Here is a 16,641-nt window from a genome sequence, read left to right on the forward strand (position 1 = left end):
TCCTTAGCTGTGGCATAGGAACTCTTAGTAGCGGCATGCATATGGGATCTAGTTCCCTGACCAGGGATAGAACCCAGGCCCCCTGCATTGGGAGCACGGAATCTTAACCACTACACCACCAGGGAAGTCCCAGATATCAAGATTATTAAAGATAAAAAATTTTACAACACTGAAACAAAAAAAACAAAAAAAAATGGATCCCTATGGCAAACACAAGTAACTACCATTCATTCTCTTTACTTTCAGAATATATACATGTAACTCATAACACTGTGGTCAACGTAAGTCAAAATTAGAAGTCACTACTGGAGACCAAATTAATTTAAACTAGAAACTCAGCTCAAGGAAAACGTAGCTGTGCTCAGGCTTTAGCAAATCTCAGGTTTTTAAGTTCTCATTCATTCAATATATATTTCTTGAGTGCCTGGGCCCTGAGGATACAAATATAAACAGAATACAGTGTTGGCCACTGACAGAAAAATTCAAGCAAATATTTCTAGTGAAAAGTGATGAGCACTTTAAGAGGTTTCTACAAAATGCTGTGGGAACAGAGACAAACACTTCTTGTAAACTCTTTTGAAAAATAAGAACACTGATAAATTCTGCTGGGGACCTCCCTGGTGGTCCAATGGCTAAGACTTCATGCTCCCAATGCAGGGGGCCCGGGGTTCCATCCCCGGGTCAGGGAACTAGATCCCACACGTCACAACTAAGAGCCCGTGTGCCACAACTAAGGACTCCACGTGCTACAACTAAAAAAGATCCTGTGTGCTTCAACTAAGACCTGGCGCAGCCAAATAAATAAATATTAAAAAAGAAAAAATTCTGCTGGGCTGATGAATGAGTCCACAAACAGGAAACAGGAAACCTTTCATCCTCTCTCAATTCTCCCATCCATTCATCAAATTTCAAACAAGCCATTTAACCTCACTGTGCCTCAATTTATAAAGCTATAAAATGTCCAGTGGGTGGTAATGAGGGACTGTTCCACAGGGATTTCGTGAGCAACTGAATTCTGTGAGGTGGCTTTTTATCTGCCATACTGTAAGTTAAGCAGCTTAATTTAAAAAGGTAACTATGGCTAATTGGTATTTACCGATACAAAGTTAGCCCTGACTTAGAATTTAATCACCTGTGAGATGATGCTGTGCATATTTTATATTACCTCAACTAGAGAGCAATCCAGCTTAGGGCAGCTCCACCGGGCAACTCCTGCAAGAAAGGTAAGATCCGCCTGGCCCGGTTTTTATCCACAGGTCCTAACTGCACCTCTTGTCATACTTTACAATGTTAACTCCTCCCCTATAATGTGTATAATGTGACAACAGTATTTAAAACCCTCTGATTCTTTTGACAATATTTTATGAATACCTACTGTGTGCCAGGCACTGTTCTAAGTGCTGGGGAAAAGACGGTGAATGAGACAAAAAGTTTCCAGACTCTCATGGAGCTAAATTCTGGTCAGGGGGAGATGGGCAATGAACAAATAAATAAGTGAAAAGAGCATTTTAAATACATAGAGGGGGACTTCCCTGGTGGCGCAGTGGTTAAGAATGTTAAGTGGGTAAGAACCTGGACACGGGTTCGAGCCCTAGTCCTGGAAGATCCCACATGCTGTGGAGCAACTAAGCCCGGGAGCCACAACTACTGAGCCTGTGCACCATAACCACTGAAGCCCGGGCGCCTAGAGCCCGTGCTCCGCAACGAGAGAAGCCACCGCAATGAGAAGCCCGCGCACCGCAACAAAGAGTAGCCCCCGCCCGCCTCAACTAGAGAAAGCCCGCCCGCAGCAACGAAGACCCAACGCAGCCAACAATTAATTAATTAATTAAACTATTGCTATTAAAACAAAAGACCCGAAACAGCCATAGAGGAAAAATAAATAAATAATACATCTTTTTAAAAATCCATTTGTAACTGTTTAAACATTTATTTAATAGGAACAACAACAACAAAAAAAAACCCCTACTAGCCCTGAGGTTGATAAAAGAGCAGAATATTTAATTGCCAGAGTCACACTCTTTTAAAGCACTGAGATCAAAAAGTACCCCACTTGACCAAAACAGTATTAGCAAAGTTTGCTTTTCTAATCTATACATTTCAGAAGCTACAAAGAGTCTCAGCCTCAAGATATTTTTGTAATTATGCTTAAAGAATTCACAGAAGCAGTATTAAAAGTTAGAAGATGTGATCTAGCAGCAGGCATTTCAACATTAGACTCTGGCCTGGGCAGTGGTCAAACTTTCCTCTCTTCAAGTCCCAAAGCTAGACAGCATAGGCTGCCTCCTCAGCCCAGAAACTCCCAAGTCCCAAGAGCCTACACAAAGTCCTCAAGGCAGAGATACCAGCTGTGACATGTGTGGTGCAAAGATACTGGCTTAGGTTTGCAAAAAGAACCTAATTTCACAGTGATCAGCCAGTGCCCGGGTACTGAGCCCCATAGAAAACCCCCAGCACTGCGGTAAGCAGACCGGGCACCACCACACAGGAGAACAGCACGATGAGATCCGCGTGCCAGGCGCCTCACTCCGTAACTGTGTGAAGACCAGAACCGAGGAGAGACGGGGCTACCAGCGTGGACAGCAGTCTGGGGGTCCAGGTGAAGAAGAGATGGCTTAAGTCAAGGCAGCGCAGGACAGTGGGGCTGGAGAGAGGAGGATGGATAGTAACACCAAAGACATGAAATCCAGCGGGCAGGTGGATGAGCTCACGCGCTCCCAAGCCTCAAAAGTGAAAACGGCAAAAGCACACGCATCCTACCCTCTCGCAGCTGAAAGCAACGAGCAGGAAGAGGAGCGCCGCTATCAACTGTGAACTAAGAGGTGGCTCTACCGAACCCGGCTGTGTACAGAGAGGAGGAAGCTGCCGAATCTAGCTTCTCATCAACAGCGTGATTCTCTGCGTTCCTTCGCAGACAACCCTACAAGGCTGTGCTGAGTAAGATCTAAGGTTTATGGAAATTGAAAATGAAAAAAAAAAAAAGGAAAACTAAAATCAGAAAAAATGATTCAAATCTGCAGCAATCCTCACTGCAAAGGAATTAGGCTAAGACTGTGGTGCTGGAAAAGATCTCAACATTCAGCCAAGGTGTCCAGAAAGAGTTAACATCATGCGAACATCTGGAATCTCCTCAACCTTGGGCCATACAAAATAACAGATCCTTCTACTAACAACTACTCTAGCAGCAATCAAGGGAAGGAGCGGTCACTGTGTAAAGAACAGCTTCCCTAGAGCTCAAACGCCCCACCCAAAAAGAGCCCAAGAACCCCCCAGGTAGATGATGAACAAATGCCCAATATAAGTGCAATATAACAACCAGACTTGCAGATTTGGCGGTTATAAGTCACTGGTAAGAAGACTGAGAAAAATAGAAGAAATCAAATTATTACAAAGGGCATACCTGTACACACTTTGTGGGAACATAAAATGCTAACAGCTTTTTGGACTGTACTTTGGCAATATTTATTATGATTTAAAATATATATTCTTTGACTCAGAAATTTCATTTCTAGGGGAAAAAGGCGGGGAGCAATCTAAATGACTATGATTAAATTAGGTGCCCCAGTGTGATATCAAACAGCAGCTTATTATTTTAAATGAAGAGTTGTATTTACTAGCATAGAAATGCCCCCAAATCTATCAAAGTATACTGTAAAATGGTGTGTATATAATATGACCCCACTATATGTGTGTTTTAAATTTACATGTTATAATAAGTCTCACAAATAATGCTGAACAAATGAAGACACAAGGAAAAGTACATACTAAATGAACTGTAGTTATTTAGACTCAAACACAAGCAAAATAACTTATAAATAAGATTTTTTTTTAATTCTCAGGAAGATGTTTTTCCCTTTCACAGTATCCAAAAGACCTACAGATTTACACTATAGGATTCTTAGTTTAAGAACCCTGGGAGCAGCCTGTAGAAAGATAAAGCTTGTCACTTTAAAAACAAAAGCCTAAAAAGTCTCCTTCTCATACTCGGTCATGAGCTAAGAATTCAGCACAGAACACACAGTACCGGACATGGAGACAACGATGTTGGAACAGAACAGCTGGAAGTCAGTCAAGTTCTTGAGAACCTGACATCACATCCCTGAAATAGCGCCTACACCCAAAAATGCAGCAAGACCATCTCCCAGGGATTCCCAGTCTGGAAAGAGGTGAGTCTGAGAGTCAGCTGGACCGCAGCATCAGCCCAAAGCAGCTCATGCCACAAGACAGATGAAAGCAATCTTCAACTAAGGAAATCTGTGGAATATTCGTGAGGACAAATGGGAAACAGAGGGGCCAGAGGGAGATGGGAAGGAGGCAGGTGGGTTTGTCACAAGCAGCTCCAACTGACCCTCCTTGACCCAGCTCATCTACGCCACTGAGGGCCACAAGCGTGGAGGGGGGCGAGGACAGGCTTCCCCTGGCCCTCACTGCCTCCCCCAAGATGGGAGTGCCCAATAGTCATAGCTCAGGAGCTCCCACCTGGATCTTCAAGAGGTCACTGAGCTAAACCTCACACCTGACGCAGAAATCCGCTTTCCTGCCCTTCCCGCAATGAGAGCAAGAACCGGAGAGAGCTGCGTGGAGAAGGCAGCCTCCGCTCCTGCCCTCTCTGCGCTTGTTCCAAGTGGAAGGCGCCACAAGGGCACTGGCGGTGGGACTGGGAATACTCTGTACCGCTCCTCACATAACAGTGACCTAACGAGCTTAGTTCTATTGGAATTTTTTTACTGAAGCATAACTGACTTACAATGTCACATTAGTTCAGGAGTGCAACGTGGGGACCCGATATGCTCATACGTTACAAAATGATCACCAGGAAAATTCTAGTAACTGTCTATCACCATGCAAAGTTATTACAATATTACTGACTACCTTCCCTATGCATGACATCCCTGTGACTTACTTATTTTATAACTGGAGGTTTGTACCTCTTAATCCCCTTCACCTCATTCGCCCACTTCCCCCCCATCCGCCTCTGGCAGAACCAGTTTGTTCTCTGTATCCATGAATGAGTCTGTTTCTGTTTCTGTTTCATTTTTTTAGATTCCACATATACAAGGAAAATCATATGATATTTGCCTTTCCTCTGACTTATTTCACTTAGCATAATACCCTCTAGGTCCATCCATGTTGTTGCCAATGCTAAGAGTTCATTCTTTTTAATGGCTGAGTAATATTCCAGTGTGTGTGTGTGTGTGTGTGTGTGTGTGTGTGTGTGTGTGTGTGAAACACATCTTTATCCACTCATCCACTGATGTACATTTAGGTTGCCAACAGAAGTTTTCTTTAATTAGGAGAATTCCAATCAAATATTTCAGATTTCTAAAACTAACTCCCTTTATACATGAATTTTGAAGTAAAAATGTTTTACATTCCTAAATCAAAGATTCTATTAAACAAGGCAGCACATTAAAGTAGAAAAAACATATTAACTGGGAACAAGAGGCCATAATGATATGTGTACACGTACATCACATATGACCTGAGGCAAGTTGCATTTCTTCTCTGGGCTTCAGTATTCTAAGCAAAAAGAGGCATTTGTTGATCTCAAAAGAGCCTTTCCAGAGCTAAAGTACTGTGATTCTAAGGTACTCCTTTAATTTCTCCTAGAAATACTAACCAAAACAGTAAATAATTTTACTGCCTCTAAAAACACTCTCATTAGACGTAAGACTCTTAGAGATTCCAATTCTGTTCCAATAGGCTAGCTTTGAACATGCAATTAAAATTTTCCTACAAATACACCATTCAAGCCTCTACAAACCAACCTGCATCTGCAGATTCTCCTCCTTCCTCACTATAAAAACAGAGGAAATCTCTGTCCGTCCCAATCGAAGGCAAAGCCATCCCCGCGCGTGCGCTCAGGGTGCCACCTCTTCCCAGGAACCTCATCCCAACACTGGTTTCTGGCCCCCACCACTGTATCTGCACCCTGTTCCTCTGGTCCGGATCATTTTCGTCAGGATGGAAACACCCCGGACTCTGCCATCTTTAGGAAACATCTTCCCTAGACCCAATACTCCTCTAGCATCAGCCCGACAACTCTACTCTCCTTCAACATCCAACTTCTTCAAAGAACGGTCACCCCAAATCCACTTTCAACCACCTCTGATCTATTCTTTACGAAGCAGCTGGAGCGATCTTTCCAAACTACAAATCTAATCACATCACTTATCACTCTTGTTGCTCCTAAGGTCAAAATCAAAATCCTTAACATGGCCTAAACTTACAGGCCCTATGTCACCAGTCCCCGCAGACACCACCTAGTGAACGAGTCTCATCTCCTGCCCCTATGGGCTCCTCCGCCTGTGGGGAATGACACTGGCCACGTCCCCAAATGTGCCAACTCCCTCCCACCTGGGGAGTCTGCCAATCCCCCTGCTAGAATGTTCCCTCTTGCCACTACCATTCCTCTGCCTGGACAATTCCTAGTCTCCTTCAGGTCCACTTTAATCCTTACATCCTCATGGAAGCCTTTTGTTTTAAGCTAAACCATCCGGACCTTGTCATTTTGCCTGTTTTATCAGCCAAGCAGCACAATACTTGACTAGTAATTTCATCAATGTTTCTTAACTCTGGTGGAAAAGGAGAGCTACCGGTTCTGAAAGCGTGCCATACGCTATCCCATTTCATTTACAGCTAAGCACTTAGAATGGAATTGCATATAACCTGCAGTCTAATCTCCAAAGCTGTCCTGTGCTAAGGTAACAGGTTTCTGATTTAACCAAAGCTTACTAAATACATACCGTAAGTCTTAAATATTTTTAGGCCCTTTGACCTAGTAATTCCACCACTATAAATTTATCCTAGGAAAGTAAGAGAGATACACACAAAAAATTTTTAATGGCATTCATGGCAGCAATAGCTATACAATAAAAAGTGGAGGAGGGCTTCCCTGGTGGCGCAGTGGTTGAGAGTCCGCCTGCTGATGCAGGAGACACGGGTTCATGCCCTGGTCCGGGAGGATCCCACATGCTGCAGAGCGGCTGGGCCCGTGAGCCATGGCTGCTGAGCCTGCGCGTCCGGAGCCTGCGCTCCGCAACGGGAGAGGCCGCAGCAGTGAGAGGCCCGCGTACCACAAAAAAGAAAAGAAAAGAAGAATAAGCATCAAAAAACCTTCACTGCAACAGTGGTTAGGATACATGCTCTCACTGCCGAGGGCCCAGGTTCAATCTCTAGTGGTGGAACTAAAATCCCACAAGCCACTCAGCATGGTTTAAAAAAAAAAAACTGGTATAGCAAGTGAGTATGAGCTAAACAAACAAGTTACAGATTGAGCCGCAGAGCACTGACATACTGAAATGATGCTCTAAGTTCTGAAGCATCAACTGCTAAAACTCATGATTATTATAACCAGAAGAAGGAACCTACTGACCTTGAAACTAAGAGATCCAGAAGGACCCCCTTGAAGGTAACAGGTATTAAAGGTTTCCCACAGGTGCATGGGGCCTTCTAGATTCATGATGCTACAGGACTGCGAGACAGAAGTCCCAGGTTCTAAATCTAAAACCCATAGTGAACGCACTATATGACTGTAGGGGGTCACTGCCTTTTTCAGGGCTTAAGTTTCCTTGTCTGTAGGACAAAAAAAAATCACAAAAACTTCAAATTTCAAAATTATACTATCAATCATCAGCTCTACATAACAGGTTCTGGAGTAAAACTACCTAAATTTTAATTGCAGAAGCACCATTCTTCAGGTTGTATGACCTTGGGTAAGTGATCGTACTGAGGGCCTCTCACCATCGTGGCCTCTCCCGTTGCGGAGCACAGGCTCCGGATGCGCAGGCCCAGCGGCCACGGCTCACGGGCCCAGCCGCTCCGCGGCACGAACCCGCGTCCCCTGCATCGGCAGGCAGACTCGCAACCACTGCGCCACCAGGGAAGTCCAATTGTACTTCTTAGGACCTCAGTTTCCTCACCAATTCTATGGGGGCTACTCCATATACTGCTGACACATTCAACGAGATGCATGGGACAGTCTAAAGGCTAACAGCCATTCTTTTTTTCCCATTATATTACTGTAAGCCTCCAAGACTGATGGAATTTTTACGGATACAAAGGAAACTGAAGAGCACAGGGTCAAAGACTTCAGACAAACGTCATGCCTTGAACTGAACTGACTAAAGTGTTGAAAAAGTCAGAGAACAGCTTTAAATTTTCATCAATGAGAAAAACAGCTACCATTTCTCGGGAATTCTCTGGTGCTCCAGTGGTTAGGACTCGGTGCTTTCACTGCCGAGGGCCTAGGTTCAATCCCTGGTCAGGGAACTAAGATTCCACAAGCCACATGGTGTGGCCAATAAATAAATAAATAAATAAATAAGGTTCTGCTGTTTAAAAAAAAAAAGCTACCGTTTCTTGAGTGTTGACTGGATACCAGGCACTGCTAAGAATGTTATATGCATCAGCTAACTGAATCCTCACAACAATGCTAGATGTTAGCACTATTATTCAACCTCATTTTCATAGATGAGAAAACTAAGAAGTTAAATAACTTGCTGAGGCCACAAAGGCAGAGCTGGACTCAGCTTGTGTTTTTAGCACTGCTACACTGCCTCTCATTTAAAACAAACAAAAAAAGAAAAAATCAGTCACTGTGTCATTCAGGGGTTCTAGAATGTACAGCATGTAGACCTTATACATTGTTTCCTGCTTATTAGTTAAAAAAAAAAAAAAAGAAAAAAAAGAAAGAAAGATACTACAGTACATTTCCTATTTTTTCTTAATATTTATTTATTTGGCTGCATCAGGTCTTAACTGCCGCGCAGTCTTCTCTCTAGTTGTGGCGCGCAGGTTCCAGAGTGCACGGACTTGGTTGCCCCTCGGCACGTGGGACCTCAGTTCCCAGACCAGGGATCAGACCCACGTCTCCTGCATTGGAAGGTGGATTCTTAACCACAGGACCACCAGGGAAGTCCCTCCTTTCTGTTCCTAGACCTAAACCTGATCATTTAAAAGGCAGAGAGGGCTTCCCTGGTGGCGCAGTGGTTGAGAATCCGCCTGCCGATGCAGGAGACACGGGTTCGTGCCCTGGTCCAGGAAGATCCCACGTGCCGCGGAGCAACTAAGCCCGTGAGCCATGGCCGCTGAGCCTGCGCATCCGGAGCCTGTGCTCCGCAACGGGAGAGGCCACAACAGTGAGAGGCCCGCATACCGCAAAATAAATAAATAAATAAATAAATAAAAGGCAGAGAAATTCTGAAATAACATCCTGTGATCTCTGAGTTTTCCAAGACACTCAAAGAAACAGGATCTCATATTTACCCACACACTATCCTTGAAGCAAAAATTAAAAACCAGAAAGAAAAAAAAAAACCTTTGTTAAAAACATGTAAGTCCACCTCTCAGCTTGTTTTGTCAAGTAAAGTTACCTTAATATTTACAAGCTAAAAACTCAATATTCTTTTGACTAAACGAAGATAAAACTAGAGTCGATCCCTGCAAACCTAGGCTATACTACGCACAAACTGCGTAGCCAGCTTCTAATCTGTTGTATATTTACACATAAACAGAACCAGAAAAGCTGATTACTTTCTCTATAAATGAATGGTCATCCCTACAGAACAGATTCTGAGCCCGCATGTGTGTAGTTCAACCCCTCACTCAGGTCAACATAAGGACCTCGGAAGGTTTATGGACTCACCAATACTCGGTCTCCAATTTTGAGCTCTCTTTCTCCTTTCTTGATTGAGCCAGCCTCCGACAGGTTGGAAACAGATTCACTGGTGGTTTTTGTAAGGTTGCTGATCTGAGGCGTAGCTGAAGGTTCCTTTGCGGTTGGCTGGGGCGATTTATGGGGAATATTTGAGGGGGGTGCTGGGGAAGAGGACACCATGCTGGCTGTCGAAGTGGACAGAGGCGAAGTCGCTCTGGAAGCATGAGTTGTCTGCAGGCCGTCGGCTTCGTCTTCTGCCTGCACCTTCCTCGTCAACTTTGAAGGTCGGGTGAATATGCCCTTTAAAGGCTCACACTGGAAATACCGAATTCCTGCCACTGAGCCATCGTTCTTGCCTATGGGTTCATCTAAAACGATCCCGGCCCATTGGCCTGGTGCAAACTGGGTTTCTCCCAGGAACTGGATAAATCCAGGCTTATTCCCATTCACCCAAACTCGCTCCCCAACTCGAAAATCATCCACAAACTCCTCTTGTGTCTCAGCAGACAGAGTGCTTGATGCTTTTTCACTGGATATTGTTTTTTCTGTTGGAGCTGCAACTGAAAACAGAAGAAAGGATCAGAAAAGGTTCAGTTTCATACTTAAGCAGACAACCCCCAAGTTAAAAGGAAAATAAACTAGAGAAAGGGCCAAAAGCAACAGAAGTAGCCACAACTCTTCAAGAGGTGCTCTGTTTATCTTTCTTCTTCTCCTTTTTTTCTTTTTTTTTTTTGTTAGCAAGGAGGCACAAAGTACTTGACCCATCACTACCATTTTCTTTTTTTAAATTAATTAACTTATTTATTTATTTATTTTGGCTGCATTGGGTCTTCATCGCTGCACGCGGGGCTTGCTCTAGTTGCGGCGAGCAGGGGCTACTCTTCGTTGCAGTGCGCAGGCTTCTCATTTCTGTGGCTTCTCTTGTTGCAGAGTACGAACTCTAGGCACGCCAGCTTCAGTAGCTGTGGTGCATGGGCTTAGTTGCTCCGTGGCATGTGGGATCTTCTAGGACCAGGGCTTGAACCCGTGTCCCCTGCATTGACAGGCGGATCCTTAACCACTGTACCACCAGGGAAGTCCCGCATCACTACCATTTTCAATGCTGTCAAAACTCAGTGAGCTGATAAGACTTAGTCCTTATCTGCAATTAAGATTGGAAGAAGTCAAAATTGGGGAAGAAAAAGCCATCCTTTTCCCAGAATTCATACAGGTCTGATTTCAGTCTTCACCCTGTATCCTGCACATCATGAGCAAATGCCCATTCAGACCCACTGAGACGGGCTCCAGTCCCCACTTGAGTGGCCAGTTAAAGCTGACAGGACTAGGCCCATTTAAGCACACACATTCGCAATTAACTTGACGCAGGGGGGGATTCAGTGACGCAGTCCCCACCATCATTATCCCAAGACTATTCCTCTGCTAGCAAACAGGAATCGCAGCAGGGAAGAAAAGAGAGCAGCTGGCCTGACTCCCTGTAAAGGCAAGGCGGCTTGGCAAACTCTACCCTACGGTCGAGACAGAGTTAAACTCTGCCAGGAATGCGGCATTTACACTGGAAATACACTCACGCATTCACCCGGCAAGCGCTTATGAACTATTTAGTGTGAACTGGCAAAGAGAGCCTGAATCCTTAACGTCTGCCATTTACTGGGCATATCATGATCTTCGGATGTTCCGTGACCTCTCTTAGTTTAGTTTTTTCTTCTGTAAAAGGGGAAAGTAGTAATATCTTGAGGGTTTTTTTTTTCTTTGAATGTGGATTAAATGAAATAATGTATTTATCCACGTTATGCATCTTTCTTGAGTTCCTACCACTCCGGAATTAGTCCCAGGCCTTGTTCTTCACCAGGGACAAAGCAAGACAGCACAGTCCATGTCTTCATAGAGCTCAGAGTCTAGTGGTAGAGAAGCAGACAGTCAAGGCACACACCAGGTAACTTCAGGTGGTCTAAGTGCTGTGAAGGAGACGGTGCCTCTGGGCAGAGCAGTCAGGGAAGGCCTCCTGGAGGAGGTGATCTCTAGTCTGAGGCCTGATCGACAGGAGTGAATCACACAGACCGGGGAGCAGAGTGGCCCAGCGGAGCGAGAGTGGGTGCCGAACATCTCTTTACCCTACATGGAAAGGGGGACTGTGGAGTCTCCATTTGTGGAGGGTTTTTTTGCTTGTTTGTTTGCTTGTTTAGAAGACAGTGGATGCTCTCAGATAGAGCAGATAATAATCTGCCAAAGACAGGGGCCAGTTTTTTTTTTTTTAGCATCAGTTCTGGCTTTGCACATCAACAGTTACTCTTCAAAGAGTGCTGCAAGCATGAATTTCTGAAAAACAACGTTCATAAAAGTGTCTTGAATTCCTTGGCAATTACTTCCTTTTAAGCGTGTAAGTTTTAGTATTAATAAGCTGCTTTAATCTTAATTTTAAAAAACCTAATGTGTGCCAAGTAATACTGGAGAAACCAAGTTGAATTATTCATGATCCCTGGACTCAAGGACTTCAAGTGCTAAGAGGTATGCACGAAAAATACTAAAAGTGAAAAAGACAATTCTAACAGGGGTAAATATAACAGTGGAAGGCCTTACAGAAGGGTTGGCATTTGAGGGGTCTTAGAAGAGCAAGGATTTTGAGAAGGGGATGCCAATTTTGACTGACTTCCCCAAGGCTAAATAGTAAACCCATTTCTTCACAATCCTTTGCCTTATCAGTAAAGCTTTCCTCAAGATGTTGTTACCGAGTCTAAGCTCGTACTACTCACCACACAACAGGCAGATAACCAAGAGACGAATTGTTGGGGCAAAGAAAAACGACTTTATTCAGAAAGCCAGCAGACCGACAAGAAGGTGGGCTCCGGCCCCAAAGAACCATCTTGCCTGAGTTAGAATTCAGGCTCCTTTTATACTAAAAGGGGAGGGAGTAAAGTCAAACACTTCCTGGTTCCCATCAGCCTCCAGGGGGCATGGGTTAATTTCTTCCTCCCTGCAGTCATTCACAGGTGGGCCTGGTCAGGATGTTTCCCGTGAGCTGAACAGAGGTATTTTAGCTTAATGCGCATTATCTGGGAAGCAGGGTTCCAAGAGATGGGCCATTATGTATAATTTAAACTGATAGGCAACATCCCTCCAGTGAGTAACTTGTAATAGAATACAGAACGTTCTTCCCTATTACAATGTTTTACGGTCTCTCTGAAAAGAACCGGGTTTTATCCTGATACATAAAATGTAAATAACTCAGGATCTCCAATGAGTCCACACATATTTACTGAGCTCCTGTTACTGCCAGGCAATTTTCTAGGTGTGTGGATGGAATACAGCAGTGAAAAAAAAAAAAGAAAAAGAAAGCAAACACAAAAATCCCTTCCCTCAAGGAAGACCAATGAATGTCTTTATGGAAGAACTTGAGGAAACAGTGTTGTACTTCATAGATTATGGTGGGCACCTGTCTGGAAAGGCTGAAAACATAAGATCTAATAGTATACAAATCACATAAAAAGATGGTAAAAGCAAGTATCAGATGCTTCTCTCCTGCCTCTCTTACTAAAGACCTTAAGTGATCATTATGGGATGGAAATGGAAATGTTGAAGGAGGAGATGGAGAACAGATGAGGAACAGGTTGTTAAAGATAATAAAAGACACAAGTTCAACTATAAAATAGGGAAGGTTTTCCCTCACGAGCCAGACTTGAGCTACTGTTGTACTACCTGCTCCCTTGATGGTGATGGCCAATTCCAGGTCAGCGACTGCCATCACATCTTTTAAGCCACATTAGTCTGTTTTCTCTACATATCCCTAAACCCCAAGAGAAGGGTCCTGACCAGTTCAGGAAGACACATGGGCAGAAAAACTGAAGAAACACTTTAACATTGTAAGGATCAAATACTGAAATTAACTTGACAACTATTTCAGAACCTTACACTGAATCAATGAAATAGACTCTTCACTGATTAAGACTACTAAATATAAAATTCTGTCTTTTAATTGAAACTTTTTCAAGTATTTTCAACAATATGAAGTTGTATAAGATCGTCTTTTTAAATTTTACAAATAGAAGTCTTCACATAGGATGAGAAACTCGCTATTAAGGAGAAACATAAAGCATTACCAGAAGCAGGTGTCTTCAAGGCTGTGCTTCCAGGCTTAAGGATCTTCGTAGGGGCCTTAAGGCCGCTTGGTTTTAGCATACTCATTGTCTTTAGTATATCAGAGCTGTTTTTCCTTTGCCAGTTGCCTCTATCTTTCCCCAGTCATTGATAGAACTGTGGGTGTTTCTACAGTGGAGTCAGTCTCTGGGTTAAATCTGCAAAGAGAAAAATATAAAAAGAGTTTAGAATCTACAGGAGAAAGAAAGTAGAGTTACAAAAGTAGTTTTCACAGTCTAAACTTTTCCTTATGTATGATAACCATCTCCACAATGAACCTAGGAACCTAGAAAACTCCAAATATCAAAAATATGAAGATGCTGCTGAAATAGATTTAAAAGCAGTTTACTATCCTAAAGACAAGTAGCTAAGGCTGGCAATATATTCACTTTTCTTTATAGTATCTAATAATACCAGATCAGTACAGTGCCTAAAAACCACACAATCCATAAAAGAGGGTTCAGAAAAATGTGCACCAAACTAAATGGGGGGAAGAGAAGAGAGCTTTCAGTTTTCACTCCATTGACTTCTATATTGCTTAAGTTTTATGACCACAAGCCAGTATTAACTGTATATACTGTTTAATCCACAGAATTATACAATAACTCAGTATAAAGCCAAGTATATGTTAAACAAGAGAAAGGTTCAAATTCAAACTCTGTAAGAAAAAGCCATATCTAGAAAGTACTAAAAGGAAGTTATCTTTGTTTTGTCTACAGAAACACAATGAACTTCTGATTTACTCAAGACCAAGTATGAGTCTATAACTTCTGGGCTCAGGCAAAACAGTACCTTGCCATTTGCTCTTTAAGAGAGGAAGAAGACCTTGGGATTTTGGAATACAGGAAAATATTTCTAGACATAATACCTAATAAAACAAAACTCAAAGCGAAGAATGCTATCTACATTCTCTCAAACGGCTGCATTTTGCATTTTTTCTGGTAGTTGAGCTTGGAAGACAAAGCACAGACCTCACTCTCTGGCTCTCTTACAAACAACGCCAAAAGCATCAGTAAACAACCTGGCCAGGACTAACAGAGGAGCTGCTGTGGTCCCTGTAGTGAGTTGAATGGTGGCCTCCCCAAAAGGTATGTCCATCTGGAACCTATGCATGTGACCTTATTTGAAAGAAGAGTCTTTGCAGATGTAATTCAGTTACAGATCTTGAGATGAGCTCATCCTGGATCACCTGCCTGGGCCCTAAATCTGATGACAAGTGTCCTAATTAGAAGAGGATAGCACAGAGGAGACGGCCAGGCGAAGACCCAGGCAGAGATTGCAGCCATGTGACTACAAGCCAAGGATGGCCAGCAGCCACCAGAAGCTAAGACAGAAGCATGAGACGGATTCTCCCTCAGAGCTCCAGAAGGAACCAAGCCTGGTGATACTTTGATCTTGGACTTCTGGACTCCAGATCTGTGAGAGAACAAATCTGTTGTCTTAAGCCACCCGGTTTGTGGTCACTTGTTATGGCGGCCCCAGGAAACTAATATTGCCATGTAAGTTTTTCTATTCAAAGATAATCAAGGCTTCCCTGGTGGCGCAGTGGTTGAGAGTCCGCCTGCCGATGCAGGGGACACGGGTTCGTGCCCCGGTCCGGGAAGATCCCACATGCCGCGGAGCAGCTGGGCCCGTGAGCCGTGGCCGCTGAGCCTGCGCGTCCGGAGCCTGTGCTCCGCAACGGGAGAGGCCACAAGGGTGAGAGGCCCGCGTACCGAAACAAAACAAAACAAAAAAAGATAATCAGACTGGGACTTCCCTGGCGGTCCAGTGGTTAAGACTTCGCCTTCCAATAGGGGGTGCAGGTTAGATCCCTGGTCGGGGAGCTAAGATTCCCACATGCCTCGAGGCCGAAAAACCAAAACATAAGAACAGAAGCAACACGGTAACCAACTCAATAAAGATTTTACAAATGGTCCACATCACAAAATCTTCAAACAGCAAAGATAATCAGACGGAACAGAAATCAAACCAAGACAGTAAGTAGCCTCCTTAGGCTCACTCTGAAGACTCCCCGTGGTTCTCAAGAGGGTCCCAAACGGCACAAAGTCAAAGGTCAGCCGTGTGGCTTGCGGGAAGACTGGGATTAGCAGAGAAAGCACTGCTGCGCGCTTGAAGACGGGGCGGCCGGCCCTGGCCATTAACACAAATCCTGAGTTCCTTACTGTCACCACCGTCACCCTCACCGCCAGGACGGCGGCAGGGTGCTGGGAGTCTGTGTGCCAGGTCAGGTGCTTCTAACTCGGAGTCAGATTTGAAACCGAGTGCTTTACCGCCAGACCCTCACCATACACAGCCTGAAAGCCGCAAGCAGAGCTACCCGCTCCTGCTACTGCCTTAGACAGATGGAGGGGTTCGCTGAGTCTCCTCTAGGCTATTTACTCGTGCAAAAATATTTGAGGAGGATGGGGATAAGCTAAGTGCAGAGATTACCACGGGGTCTTGTTGTCTCGGCTACTCTTCACCCTGGTCCAATATCATAAAGTGACAAGGGTCAGGTAGTTAAGGACAGAACAGACAAAGGAGGCACGGTCATCCTGGGAAAGCTACTATAGCGGCGACAAGAGAGAACGAAGTACTCTTTAAAATATTTCACTCGGGGCTTCCCTGGTGGCGCAGTGGTTGAGAGTCCGCCTGCCGATGCAGGGGACACGGGTTCGTGCCCTGGTCCGGGAAGATCCCACATGCCGCGGAGCAACTAAGCCCGTGAGCCATGGCCGCTGGGCCTGCGCGTCCGGAGCCTGTGCTCCGCAATGGGAGAGGCCACAACAGTGAGAGGCCCGCGTACCGAAAAAAAAAAAAAAAAAAAAAAATATTTCACTCGGGCTAAACAGTGACTTCTTGGGCTCAGG

At 44.3% G+C, this 16,641-nt stretch overlaps 1 protein-coding gene across 35 annotated transcripts in view; it reads right to left on the reverse strand.

The window, feature by feature from the left end:
- CLIP1 (CAP-Gly domain containing linker protein 1) overlaps positions 1-16,641 on the reverse strand; it is a 125,925-nt gene that overhangs the window by 74,922 nt on the left and 34,362 nt on the right. For 31 of the 35 annotated variants that reach the window (XM_059040627.2, XM_059040626.2, XM_067014539.1 and 28 more), the window contains 2 exons: positions 13,753-13,947; positions 9,647-10,218 (listed from right to left, as the gene is read on the reverse strand). In XM_059040627.2, coding sequence (XP_058896610.1) covers positions 9,647-10,218; positions 13,753-13,837 — 657 coding nt within the window. In that variant the 5' untranslated portion in view covers positions 13,838-13,947. Of the gene's footprint in view, positions 1-9,646; positions 10,219-13,752; positions 13,948-14,581; positions 14,882-16,641 lie in introns of those variants that run through there. The other 4 variants (XM_067014567.1, XM_067014554.1, XM_067014548.1 and 1 more) reach the window with 4 other exon arrangements.

Source organism: Kogia breviceps, chromosome 15 (assembly GCF_026419965.1).
Source record: "Kogia breviceps isolate mKogBre1 chromosome 15, mKogBre1 haplotype 1, whole genome shotgun sequence".
Lineage (NCBI taxonomy): Eukaryota > Metazoa > Chordata > Mammalia > Artiodactyla > Physeteridae > Kogia > Kogia breviceps.